The sequence below is a fragment of the Drosophila hydei genome, unplaced genomic scaffold, assembly GCF_003285905.1.
Source record: "Drosophila hydei strain 15085-1641.00,03,60 unplaced genomic scaffold, DhydRS2 tig00008124-arrow-arrow-pilon, whole genome shotgun sequence".
Classification (NCBI taxonomy): domain Eukaryota; kingdom Metazoa; phylum Arthropoda; class Insecta; order Diptera; family Drosophilidae; genus Drosophila; species Drosophila hydei.
This window is the reverse complement of record NW_022045834.1, coordinates 209,755-223,803: the sequence shown is the minus strand read 5'-3', so window position 1 is coordinate 223,803 and position 14,049 is coordinate 209,755. Positions and strand designations below refer to the sequence as shown.

At 31.6% G+C, this 14,049-nt stretch overlaps 2 protein-coding genes across 6 annotated transcripts in view; one reads left to right on the top strand and one right to left on the bottom strand.

Annotated features, from left to right (window-relative positions):
* The window catches only part of LOC111594284 (protein WBSCR14 homolog), a 36,105-nt gene that overhangs the window by 9,325 nt on the left and 12,731 nt on the right, over window positions 1–14,049 (top strand). For 3 of the 5 annotated variants that reach the window (XM_023307525.2, XM_023307523.2, XM_030225182.1), the window contains 2 exons: window positions 2,487–2,560; window positions 6,180–6,296. In XM_023307525.2, coding sequence (XP_023163293.2) covers window positions 2,487–2,560; window positions 6,180–6,296 — 191 coding nt within the window. Of the gene's footprint in view, window positions 1–2,486; window positions 2,561–2,696; window positions 2,726–6,046; window positions 6,071–6,179; window positions 6,297–14,049 lie in introns of those variants that run through there. The other 2 variants (XM_023307527.2, XM_023307528.2) reach the window with 2 other exon arrangements.
* LOC111594298 (gustatory and pheromone receptor 39a) lies at window positions 6,372–12,332 on the bottom strand. Its single transcript, XM_030225202.1, has 4 exons — window positions 11,408–12,332; window positions 6,693–6,755; window positions 6,531–6,620; window positions 6,372–6,458 (listed from the first exon to the last, which is right to left on the bottom strand). The coding sequence occupies exons 1-4, from the start codon at window positions 12,314–12,316 to the stop codon at window positions 6,372–6,374; spliced, it is 1,149 nt and encodes a 382-aa protein (XP_030081062.1). The 5' UTR covers window positions 12,317–12,332.

The following is a 14,049-nucleotide window of genomic DNA, read 5'->3' as shown; positions in this document are numbered from 1 at the left end:
TTTTACTGGTTTCTTATTGTTAGTTATGTGTCTAACTTTTTGACAGTCGCTGTTCAGTCTGTGGAGCAGATGTTCGTAATTGTCATTGTAGTTGTAGCAGACACTTTTTGTCCTCTACGTTTGGCAGCGTTGCCAAGCGTCTGGGAATGCGTCGCACTTCTCTTACGCTTTTCCTTATCAGCTTCCGATGGTGCTTATCAGAGATGTCTGTCTGGCTTGCTTTGTGAAATAGGTTTTAAATAATTACCTTCTGTGTCAACTCGAACATCTGATGCCAGCCAAAATTCAACATAAAAAAAAAACTTATATGAGCAAGCTATTAAAAATGTCTCAGACTATAATTGAAGATGTGGCAACGCTTCTATTTAAATTTTTTTTCTTTTTTATTATTTTGAATTTGTATTTCGTATAAAAAAAAAAATGACAGCTAGTTATGAAATAAGTGTGTATATAAATTGAAACATCTACAATCAGGAAAAAAAAATGTTAAATAATATATATAAATAGAGTTGCTACGTTTTTCGGTTTCCTTAGACTATATCAAAAAGCTTGTAACATTTAGTTTATATATTCAAGCTTCTCACTTACTTTTTGTTAGTAAATATTAAAATATTAAATTTCTTATTAAGTGATAAAAACTCTGAGAGTTGCCATCTTATAAAAATACCATAACATATATATTTTATTTCTATGTTTAAATTTAATTCAAAAATTTCAACTAATAAAATTGAAAATAGAAAACTTTTGACATAATATAAATATCTGACAATTCTTATAATAAATGTTATTCATTTTCTTTAAAAAATCACTTTAAATATATTATATAATACAAATGTCCACAGCAAAACAAAGATAAGCTCTGATGAAAATTGCCACCTTTTAAAAACAATCAATTGATAATAAAAACAAGGGGTAACTCTAAACACAGACTTTTTATAAACCAATTTTCTTTTTAAGATTTTGTAATGCTTCGCATATAACTAAAGCAAAATGTTATAATTAAAATTTAGAATATTTATATTTTCACTTTTCATTTTTTTTTTTTTCGAAAATTTAAGTTATTACAAACTGTACACACATTAATCATAGCAAAACACTTTTATATAATTATTTGGGGGTTTCTCTGTTTTAAATATTTCCACTCGGTTACATCACAAGTGTGAAAAGAGCAAGACAGTTGCCTAGATAGATAGATAGATGTGTATTACAAACCCCGTCAACGTACGATTATCTCTTAAAAGTGACGACAACGGCGACAAAGGCAAATGGAAAATTTTAGGTCTATTTATAAAGTCTGTTGTACTGTGCTGTAAATCCAGCTACCTACGTATGCACATCGTACACACCCGTCTTCTTCTTTATTTATCAGATTAAAAACCTAAAATGTTGAAAATGCTTCAATGAGTTCGCTGTAGGGTATTATCGGTCAGATAATTTCCCCACAAAGCATATTAGACTATCATTTTGGAAGTTACTAGCGCTCTGTTAAGATTAGTTTAAGCAGAAATTGGTATTAGGTGGATTCAATAAGAAGAGTTTGGCAGATATTTGATTTGATGTTTCAAGCAAATAGAGTATAAATTATATATTTTATTTTATTTTTACTACTATAATAATACAAATATAATAATAAAATATAAAAAATACTAAAATAAAAAGTCAAACATAAAATAGCCGTATATTAATAAAAGCATAAATACACATTCTTAAAATGTTTTCTCATTTTAATTAATTGTAATTATTACATATCGATTAATTTATATTTTTGAAAAATTTTCACTAAATAATACATAATAAATGAATATTATCCAAAATATTCGAATTTATTTGCTTATTTGTTTTTGGTTTTTTTTTTTTTAATTCTACTTAAAAACAATTCACTTCAATAGAATCCCAAAAATATCATATAGTACACATATACATAAATGCTTGAAATATTTCATAGTACAATATTAATACGGAAATATATAATAAGAAACCAAATAAAGCACATTTTGCAAAAAAAAAATATTAATCGAAGAGTCGAAGTTCAGACAAGGCCCTTTTTATAGTTGCGTAGAAAACAGTAGCACCCTTTTACTATATTGCATATTAATTAAATCTATATAGACTTTATCAGCAACCTAACAAAATATATATAATAATAATTTGATAGTGAAATGTATATAGGTTTCAATATGCCATGTTTTTCAATCGTACTCTAAAGTATATATACTTAGTAGATACTATCGTCAGTTTACAACATAATGAATTGTCATCCAGACGTGATTCCTACACATCTCAGGTTCATTCTCATTGTTATCCCGTCAAAGCGTTGTTAGATTCCGCTAAAAACCGTTTTGGCATCTCTGGAGCTATCTGTTGAAATGTTGCTAATCTCCAGGCTAAATCTTATCTCTGAACGTTTGACGCGCTCTCTTTACATAGTCGCTAGCAGCTCCCCGTATTTGTATTATTTTTTCATATTTCTCCCCTATTTTTTGCAGTTATACAAAAGCGCAGAACACCGGTGTGTCAATTCGCATCGCCGCTGGACGTTGACATACACAGTAATCCTCAAGTAAGTATTATATTAACGAGTGTCACCCACAAGTTAACAGTCTCAAAATGTGCGCGTTCTGATAATATTATCTATATGAATTTATGTTCAAAGGGTGCCTCAAAATCAGTTAAAAGTTTACAGTGATAAACATATATAGTAAAGGAAGTTAAAATGATATTTAAGGTATATCAATTCTGACAACGCACAGTGTATTGCTTGCTTGTTAACAAAATTTGCAGATTATTCTTCTATATAGAAGCTGAACGACTTGCTCTACTTCTATATTTCCTTAGAAATATAAATTTGTTATAATAAATAAAACCGTTTGTGCGATAGATTCTTATTCAATGCTGAAATGTGTGCATTAAGATCATAAATTCTATAAAAAATGTGTTAACAATAAGTGAACATTAATTTTGTATAATAGTCTTGACAAAGATTGTAAAGAAAAGGATACCAAAAAGTAAGAATAAATTCATTGCATACAGAAAGAGAAAATAATTAAACATATAAGGTTATATAAGGTTAACTTTAATCTAATGATTACATCTCAAATTTTACTGACAATTTTTTAAATTTCATTCAATTAGAACTAAGTTTCATAATTAGATTTCACTAGATATCTCTCAGAAAAGTTGTTTAATTATTTCTAAATTAAAAGATATATAGTGCAAAATGCATATAATAAAAAAAAAATAGAAAAAATAAAACCTTTGAAAATTAATCAAATATATTAAAATATTCCATTTTTATGTTTTCATATATATTTTACAAAATGATGCGAAAACAAACACATTGCATAAATATGCATAATAGTTAAATAATATATATTTAAAGATAGTTGATTACGTAAAATTAACTAAATATATATTATGTAGTAAAATTCCTTGTTTCGATAAAATTACAAGACAAGAAATAGTCATTCTTATAACTTAAAAAACCTTCCAAAGCCTTTAATACTTCAAACATCCAATCCAAATTTGTTACCAAAAACCGTCCACAAATACTTTTTCAACTTTTCTGCCATCAGCTGTTCCATTATTTAATAGCTATTCCCATGAACCGAACAGCTGACATATTAACCTAGTCTATATTTGTCCTGAGTGAATGCTATCGCAATGTACTCAAACAACCCCCACATGGAGCATCGGCAAAAAATTATTATAATGTTTGATTGACCCAAAATCATTTGCTGTACGCGTGATCGACAAGTCGCGCGTCGTTAACTCATCGGCAGATAATACAAGTAAAAGCCAGATATACATATATATATAACGTATATTTATATAAATTTCGCGTTGCGCTGCTTTCAACTTGCAGCACGTGATAAGAACGCGCGCTTATATTTTTGGGTATCGCTCACCTATTGTCGCAAGTTATTTATAGCAAACGCGATTAAATCTACAAACGAAATCGAATTCGCGTTTCTGTGTATAGTTATGCAGAACATTTCAGATTCCAGATTTCATGTATATTTAAATTTATGGAGCAATTTTAAACTACCCTCGCCTAAGATTCTAGATACCAGATAAACATCTAACTTTATTTCGCGTCAATGTTGAAATCACGTGATAGAGATATAATTTTAATTGACAACAATTAAAATAGATTCTACTTACACTTGTTTATAGAACTTATTTACAGAACTGTCAATATACGTAGTTAAAAGATTACTTTTTATTGCTATATCAGATAATATAAGTCAGAGTGTTGCATTTGTCTATGAGCACGAGATGATGATTTAACGAAAATAGATTCATTCTGTTTATAGAGAATGTAAAATGTAGTAGGAAGATAATAGATAATAGATAAATAATAGATAATAGATAATAGATAATAGATAATAGATAATAGATAATAGATAATAGATAATAGATAATAGATAATAGATAATAGATAATAGATAATAGATAATAGATAATAGATAATAGATAATAGATAATAGATAATAGATAATAGATAATAGATAATAGATAATAGATAATAGATAATAGATAATAGATAATAGATAATAGATAATAAATAATAGATAATAGATAATAGATAATAGATAATAGATAATAGATAATAGATAATAGATAATAGATAATAGATAATAGATAATAGATAATAGATAATAGATAATAGATAATAGATAATAGATAATAGATAATAGATAATAGATAATAGACAATAGACAATAGACAATAGATAATAGATAATAGATAATAGATAATAGATAATAGATTATAGATTATAGATAATAGATTATAGATAATAGATTATAGATAATAGATAATAGATAATAGATAATAGATAATAGATAATAGATAATAGATAATAGATAATGGATAATGGATAATGGATAATGGATAATGGATAATGGATAATGGATAATAGATAATAGATAATAGATAATAGATAATAGATAATAGATAATAGATAATAGATAATAGATAATAGATAATAGATAATAGATAATAGATAATAGATAATGGATAATGGATAATGGATAATGGATAATGGATAATGGATAATGGATAATGGATAATGGATAATGGATAATAGATAATAGATAATAGATAATAGATAATAGATAATAGATAATAGATAATAGATAATAGATAATATATAATATATAATATATATGAAGGTAAAAATACTGTCCTAAATCCCATACTCGAGCAACTACTCTATACTAGAGACGAGAAACTAAAGAAAATAGACACAGTCGGTTTATAGAGAATGTAGAAACTTTATACCAGATACTAGATAATAAATACTATATACTTTAGATATATTACATCAAATGCTATGCATATATTTTAAGAAGCAAAGAAATTATTATTTTTTATACCATATATAGCCGAGAAGAAAGTCTTATATCGAATGATTAAAGTTTTTCTCATAACAAACGCTTGACATCTTTGCTTCCTGCTCGGCTATACTTGACTTTAAAACGACTCCTTTATCTTTGATTCTTCATAGATTATCACGTTTTCAGCTTAGTTAAGACAACATTGTTCAGCGTAAACTGTTTACACATTGCACAAAATATGAAAGGGGAAAAATCTGATAGAAACTGTAAACAACCGGACGCCCACCACACCTTTTACAATAACTGCTAATTAGCTTGGGACAACAACGGATTGCTGGAGGCAGCGCCACTCGTCTGCCACACCCATATTATAGTGAAGTTGGTCTAGCACGTCAGTCAAATACTAAATCTAGATTGTATTTCGTAGTAGTATATAGCCATATAAACAAGCTCTTATCATTGTCTGGGTGGCAGCGGAAAGAGATTTATCTTATCGAGAGCTGCACCGAGAAATTGTGTTCATTCGGCAAAAGTTGACTAAATCAGTTAGAGTAGGCTCGTATACTGAAATTTACTTAGTATATTCTAAAATGTTTTATACATTTTAATTATCGCAACGCCTCAGTTATTGACTTTACGGTTGCTTGGGAACCACTCGAATCAGTTGTCCAAAGATCGTGACGCTAGCCAAACCATACAATTCACTCTCGTGTCCAGAGAATATGTGTAAAGTAAAGTCTAAACACTGTTTACTTTAAGTAAATACAAAAAACGATACTATTATATATTTCTCACATACATGTCCATATTGTTTTATATATTTGTTTTCTTTTTTCCCAGACCGTTGTGCTTGAGGGAAAATATTGGAAACGTCATGCAGCTGTTATCAAAGCCGAATATAGAAAATGGCGCAAAAATTATAAATCAAAAGCAACTGGCTGCTTGACTTATGATTCGGTAAGTGCCAAAAAAAAATTCATTTTCTTTGTTCATTAAACTATATTTAAATAAGTTTTACAATAAGTATTGAAGTTATGCCTTCTGCAAAGATTTGGTTGAGTTTTCCATCTCCTTGAACTGCACCAATATTACCATATATGTAAATATGGCTGTAAAGAGCTGTGAAATATAGTCGATATAGAGTTATGACAATATAAATTATCATTTAGCTCATCTAGTTGCTATGCGTACCTTAAAGAGGGTGCTTTTATCGAGTGCAAAAAATCCATAGGCTGTAAGTATGGGCTGTTGTCGCAAATTCTTGAGCAAGAATTTTTCAACCTACATTAAATGAATAGGGAAAGAGAATTGTTTGAGATATATGCATATATATATATAAATATATAGTATTACCATTTTATCAAGTCCAGATCCAGTTCTGGGTATTTTTGCTAGTATTTTGGCGGTTTTATTGGCCTAGAAGAGAATAAAAGGGCGAGAGTTAAAACGATTGAGAATTCTTAACAGAGCTTTAACTTTTTTCACTTTGAATACATACTACAATCTAGATCATAAATATCTGATTTATATTACTTAATATGATTCTATATTAAAACAGCAAGTTATATTGATAGAAGTAGAAATTAAATGACGCATAAACTGTAGAGAGAGCGAGTTGAAAGAAAAGTGAAAATGGGAAACCCAGGAGATATTTTTTTTATTAAATATCGATTATTGTTCATAAAATATATGAAATGCCCAAAGGAAATATCAGCTCTAAGACTAGACTAAATATAATTTTTAAATTTATTATAAATATTCTTGATACAATAATTAGAAATGTTATTATGAATTATGAATTATGAACTATAAATATTCTTAATAAATTAATTAGAAATATTGTTTATGCGAAATCAAGAATTTCCAATATTTAAAAGGCTATATTTGGCAAAGAAGTAAAAGAGGTGCCATAAAATTGATTTTATATTTCAATAGAGCAAACATAAATTAATTCAAAGTTGTATGTTATGAAAAAATTGTTTTTCAATTTATGGAGAAATTAATTCAAAGCATTAAATTTTATAAGAAACTTAATATCAAAGTCCTTCGCAATCAAACCTCTGCATAGAAGCTTGTAATTGATTTGGTTAAAATGTTTTCGGCCTCCGTTTCACTTACTTCAACTGAAATCACATTCGACCTCAACATGAACGTCATTGTAGCCAGCCAAGGTACATTCCATAGAGAGGATGTTATGCAAAACAAGGGTCCTAGTTTGCCCTCCATTACGGTGCTAATCAGAAAAAATGGGCCAGAGGGCGCAAGGAATAAGACGAGCGGCACGATGGGCAGTATCAAGAGTCCGTAAGATGCAATTAGCTCCACGGCAATAATATCCAATAGACGATGTCTTTTGTAGAGCAAATGCTTGCAGCTTGACACGGACTTGCTGTGCATTAACTGGCTGTTAAATTTAGCTATGCCAGCTGCCACAATATGTTGCAGGCAGACAAAGAACACTAGCACCAGGCACATGACCAAGAAGCTATACAAATACACGAATATATAGACTAGAGTCGGTATTTTGGATAAGCCCGCCCGAGTATAGCCATTCAAATAGTTCACCAAGCAGAGCGCAGAAAGAGCTGCATAGATATTGAAATTGCGTCGAAAGTAACGTTCCATAGCTTCGTCTGGGCACAACCGATGCAGTAGGAGTAGTTTTTGAACTAACTCTATATGACGCTGACGACGTACATAGAGGCACACATGTAGCAGACAGAGCCCAATGCAAAAGCTGCGTATATTGATCAATTCATAGTAGTTGCCCGTATCGTTGTAAACGCCCATATATAACTCTTGAGGCCGCAGATAGGCGTAGGTGAAGCTAGCGCATGCCAGGATCAGTATGAACAGCAGATAAAATAGCGCATAGCGCTCACTACCGGGTGTTGCCTGTAGCAAACATTCACGATCATCGAACTGGGCACATAGCATGCCCAGCCTGTACAGGACACACAAATATAAGCGCACGTTGCGACTGCCAGACATGCTGGCACAGACTAACCAGCCGGAACAGATAGCTATACAATTTACTAAGTGCATGAACATAATATTTGATTTAGATATTAGATAGATATTGATTAGTCGTGCAGGCCTTTAATTAGCTCAGCCAACAAGTTGCTGTAGTTTCCATTGGTGGACTAGCTGGGAATAAATTGGCAATGACCTATAAAGTAGGGTCCAAATATGCCAAGGCTGAGTGATTAGGGAGTCGTCTTAAGATTTACGATCAGTTTGGAGTTTTTTGAATCAAATATCAAGTACTATTTCAGGGAAATATTGTGCTGGCAATTTAATATAGTTCATCTGATGGCCTCGCCTTAAGATTTCGCCTAATTTGATTCGTAGATTTGAACTGGATTTGGTTGGAATTTTTCAAAGCGAATCAGTTTGGGCTTGGGTAGGACTTATCTCTATTCGCGAAACTTTAAAGTCTCATATCATAATGTTGATAAGAAGCGGATTTGATTTATAAATCTTCGGTTATAAATACATATTCACATCATCACTTTTACTTTGAACACTTAATGCTTGAGTTTCATTTATTGAAAGAATTTAGTTGGTTAGTAAAAAATATTGTAAGATATAAATAAAATTTGGATTGGCTAAAAACCAAATATATATATATATATATATATATATATATGTGTTGGATTTGGATTCACACTAATTTTATAAAAATTTGGTTTGCCAAATAATAACACAAGAGTTTGGCTCGTGCTTAGTTTCGATGACGTCAAAGGTTGGGCTTATCAAGTAAGAGTTGTGTATCAAATCAAGAATCAAGTGAATCAAACCATTAGCTAAAAGCCATTTTTAGACCCTGATTGTCTTGATTTGCGCCTTAATTTCGAAGTCATAATCATGCCTCTTACCTCTTGCCGAACGCTCTCTTGTCGAAAGACCATTACTAGCCCGATTGTCCAGGGTATATTCCACATGCAGCATGTGTAGAGTGACTGTAAAAAGTATCTCAAGCCAATTTGATTGATATCCAACTTAAAGACAATTGTGATCATAAAAAACGGAGCAACTGGCGCCGAGAATAAACACAATGCCATAATTAGCGCCATGAATGGACCAAACACAGAGTTCAGCTGCTCGTGGCAAACGTTGAGCATCTGATTACGTTTGTATAGAAGATTGATTGTAGTTGTTGTAGTTGTTGTTATAGCTGCCATCAATTCGCGATTATAAAGGTGCAAAAGGGCAGCCATGATTTTTGTTAGGCAGCTATATAGAATTATGATAAGCCCTATCAGCATAAAGCTATAGGTATAAAGGAAACTTAATAGAACGCAGGGCACTAGCGGTAAGTTAGCGTATCGGAAAGCGCCTGTATAGGTAGTCGCACAAATTACCGTTAGGCACACATACATATAATAGAACATTAGGAACTGCTTGCCATGGCAATTTTTGAGATCCCTGTGATTGTGATGGAGTATGAAGGAGAACAGCGCCAACAGACGCTGGCGCTTCACAAAGAACCCGATGTATAGAAGCGATATAACTATGCAAATGACGCCGTAATTTATGATAAAATACGTGTTGCCAACGGCCGTGTATTGTGGGAGCATAAAGCTTTTTGGCGTTAGCAAAACCTGCGCGAAGGCAAACCAAATAAAAAGCTGAAGAACCGTTAAACCGACTACGTTTAGAGTCTGATCCGAAACGCTGGCATAAACCCGATACGGCTTGCGAACATCGTGCGTTACGTAGAATAAACCGATACACTTCAGGCTAATTAAATAGACGCGCAGCTCGTCACCGGTAAACATGACGGAACAGGTGCAACTGGCACAGGATGTTTAACTGCCCGTGGCGCCAGATCAATCAATACGTTGAGCAGTAGCAGCCAGAGGATGGTTTTCATATTATATGACTAACAAATATGAGTTAACAATCAAATCAATTGATGTTTACATTTCATTAGCACTTAGTGTTTAACCTGACTGCACCCAAGGGGCCCAGGGGCCCATAGATAAACAACAGCAGACAGAAGGTGGCAGAAGTGAGGACGGTATTTAGTCAGTTAACTGAATTAGATTAAAGCTATTTATAACCAAAAATGCTTGAGAAATGAAAACTTACATTGATTTGATATAAATTGAAATCATGTTAAAATATTTTTTACGCACCCTTTTTTTGATGCAACGTATATATAAGAGAAGTTTACAATTGTTTACTACAAAATTCTAGTATTTGTGCTTACATAGATTATTCAATCTATGCAATATTATAATTTTAATTAACCTTAAATAGTTTTTGAAGTTATAGAAACGAATTTTTAGCAAATTTGAATTGAAACTCAAGAAATGTTTAACATATGGAAACATTTCGTGAAGAATTATAATTTATAAAAATTTTTAACGTGAATATTATCCAAAATTAAAATTTTCAAAATTAAAATTTTCTAAAATTTAAATTTTTCTATTTGAAAATTTATCAAATCTAAATCAAGTTCTTACAAATGTTATTTATGCCAAAAAATATGTGTTGAAAATATAAAGAAAAATACAAAATGTCAATGAAATTCAAATGAATTTCACTCATTTAAAAAATACCCAGAAATTTGTTTTGAAACTCCGAATAAAACTATCGAAATATTCCAAATTTGAATCTACTTTAAATAAACATTATATAATGTAAAATGTATACATGTAAATAATAATTTGCACCAGGTTTATTTTACAATTTTTACTGAAAATTCTGTTTAAAGTTTCAAGTTTTTTTTTCGTTCCCAAAATCTAAATATTTAGAAATATAATTATTTAAAAATCTAATATTTAGAAATATATTTCTTCAGTCAAATATCTTAACCTGAGTTAAAAAAGGCTCGACTTTTTCTCTTTATAAATATGATACTAGATATAATAACTTTAGAAAACCCTAAGGATTGCAATAATATGATTTCAATGCAATGAATTCATATTCAAATATTAAAATATCTTTAGTATGAATATGTGGTATATTAATATCTCATATTCATAATAAAAAAACTTAAAAAATATGTATGAGTAACTGGAATATTAATACAATTTATTAACAAAAATGAGTGAATTTACCTGCACATGAACCGTATCGCTAAATAGAGCTGTAGCCGCTGTCATAATTGTGGGTGAGAGCCAAATTAGCGACTTGAATATATGTTCCCACAGAGAGTTGTTCGTGTCTGTGACCATTATGATATATAATATGCTCGATGCGTCCAATGAGGAAAAGAGCATGCAAAGCCAAATGCTGAAGCCGTACACCACGCTGACCTCATCCGTGCAGAGGACAAGCAGACGATCGTGCATATCGAGGCAGGCGCGCAAACGCAAAATGGCGCTGCAGCTGCGCTTGGGCTGCTGCAGCTGATGAACCAAGGCGGTTAACTGCGCCTGATTGGCTTTCAGCAAATGTCGTATGACATGAATGAGAGACACATAGATGCCCTGAATGAAGCTGCTCGTGAGGGCGCGCAAGAGAAAGCCAATTGTGCTGAATTTGAACAAAGCCGATATGTTGGCAAGCCAATCGGTAAAGCAGGCATTCAGGAAGTTGCTAAAGTAGATGATATTGAAAAATACCAAAACCAGAAACAGACGTTGCGGCAGCTTCAGGCGTCGGCCCATCAAATATTTTCGCTTATATAGCTCCACTTGCCGCACAACATTTATTTGCAGCGTCTGCAGCCATAGGAGCCAAGCATTCTGCACAAATTGTATGACTATGGCCGAGAAGAGCACAAAGCGCTCATAGTGATTGCCCGTTGCGGTCATTGCGCTATTGAAGCAAAAGGTCCAAAAACTCACCAAGATCACCATACAACTGATCAAGTAAATTTGCATTGCCACATGCATCGCATAGCAAACGATGCTGCGATGCAATCGAAAGCGCGCCCTCCGAGGATCGTACTCTATGCAAAAGATGCCCAGACACCGACAGATCCAATAGTACGGATACAACTCGAATTGCTCAGCCTTCATCATGATGATTGCACCTCACTCAACCAACACTCGACAGAAACTGATTCCAATTGAATCCATTCGAGGATTATTTATGTCGATGACAAACAATTTCCTGATTGTGTTTGCTCAGTGATTTGTTTAGCTTAGCCTATAGTTATTATGCTTCACTTGTGTACTATAAATAGTTTCAAACTAATTGAGCTTTAATTCAATTGTTGGAATATAAAAGTATTAATGCTCGTTTACAGAGTGAACAGTGTATATTGGCTTTGTACAATGTTCTGTTTGAAGCTTGAGACTTGAAATTTTAAATATATACTCATTGCTCGCTATGCTGTCAGTGGCTGCCGACATTTTAAATTATTTCATTGATATTTTCAACGAAATTCGCTATTCAAATTTCAATCAACAAATCAAAAATAGTTTTCTAGAAAATTTAACTTACAAATTTACACAACTAGGCAAATGTTTCTTCAAATTAAATTTGTTTTCACAGCGTTTTCTAAACAATCGAATTTCATCAGAATAATTTGGGAAATTTGGCGATTTTTTTAAATGTAGAATATTTTTTAAGTATTTGAATGGCAAATTTTCCAAGGATTTTTTATTGCTAATTGTTGTCTGTTAACTCACCTGTTTGGCTATATTGTTCACAGTCATTAGCAGAGTCATTAAAGAATAAAGGCGTTAGCTAAAGTATAAAAAGGGAAATATCAATGTAACACCAAAGACTGGCGACATCTCAGCAGATGACGAAAGGTAAAGAATTTGATTTGTGGTCCTGTCCACAGTCCACTGCATGCCCATGTAATACACAAGCTTGACAAGGAAACCTTCCAGCAATGCAAAAATTTTTATGCTCAGAACAGCATGTGGCATGCAACGTTATGCGCTAAGCAGCTCGAGTAATCGATATCATTGAGACCCAGAATGCATGTCCTTTTTGTTTGCTGTGCCACAAGTTGCGCGATATACACTGAATGGAGCCTAAAGTTTCGCCTAGAACTAAGTACGCCCAAGATATTGATACATTATTGCTACATGGAGAAATTTGATATGCGATAAAAGTGTAAAAGTGGAGATAACATATTAATTTTGTTAATGAGGTCGACTAGTGAATGAGAGATGACATCTTGTATTTTTATGAAAATGTAGCTATAAAGTGTATGGCTAGATATATTTAATGTATATTGTAATTAGTTTTTAGCACTCTTTGAGGACATGATAATTTGAATCAGCAAGTTAATAAGATTTGACACAAAAAATGTGAGCATAGCTATCTCAGGAACCTTTCGGTTCTATCAAAAGCTAACTGCGAATTGACACACTTGTTTAGTTATAACCATTTGAGAATTGTAAGAATGCAACTTTTGCAATGAAAGCATAGCTGAGGCTATTTACTAAGATTAGTAAATTGGTACAGAACTGAAATTCAATTGCTTAACAAATCACGTTAAGCATTTATATTAATTTGAAGATATATTTTGAATATGAATCAAGTTTTCTATTAATATAAAATATAAATTATATTTTAAAACTTTATCAAGCTTATATACATAAATTTAATGAACTTTACTATGCTACTTAAAGATGAATTTAAATGTAACTTAAGCATCTTTAAGCATCTAAATATATTAGAACACTTCTCTATAAAAAGGTTATTGATTAGAGTTTTGATGTGTTAACTATGTAGCTAAAAGGCCAATAATAATTATGTTTCTTTATGAACCATCAAAACACATTTTTAGGCTTAG

Coding starts and splice junctions, on each gene's coding strand:
- LOC111594298 (XM_030225202.1), bottom strand. CDS start 12,316: ATGATGAAGGCTGAGCAATTCGAGTTGTATCCGTACTATTGGATCTGT. Junction 6,756..11,407: donor GCGATACGGTTCATGTGCAG/GTAAATTCACTC, acceptor ATTCTCTTCTAG/GCCAATAAAACCGCCAAAAT. Junction 6,621..6,692: donor GATCTGGACTTGATAAAATG/GTAATACTATAT, acceptor CATTTAATGTAG/GTTGAAAAATTCTTGCTCAA.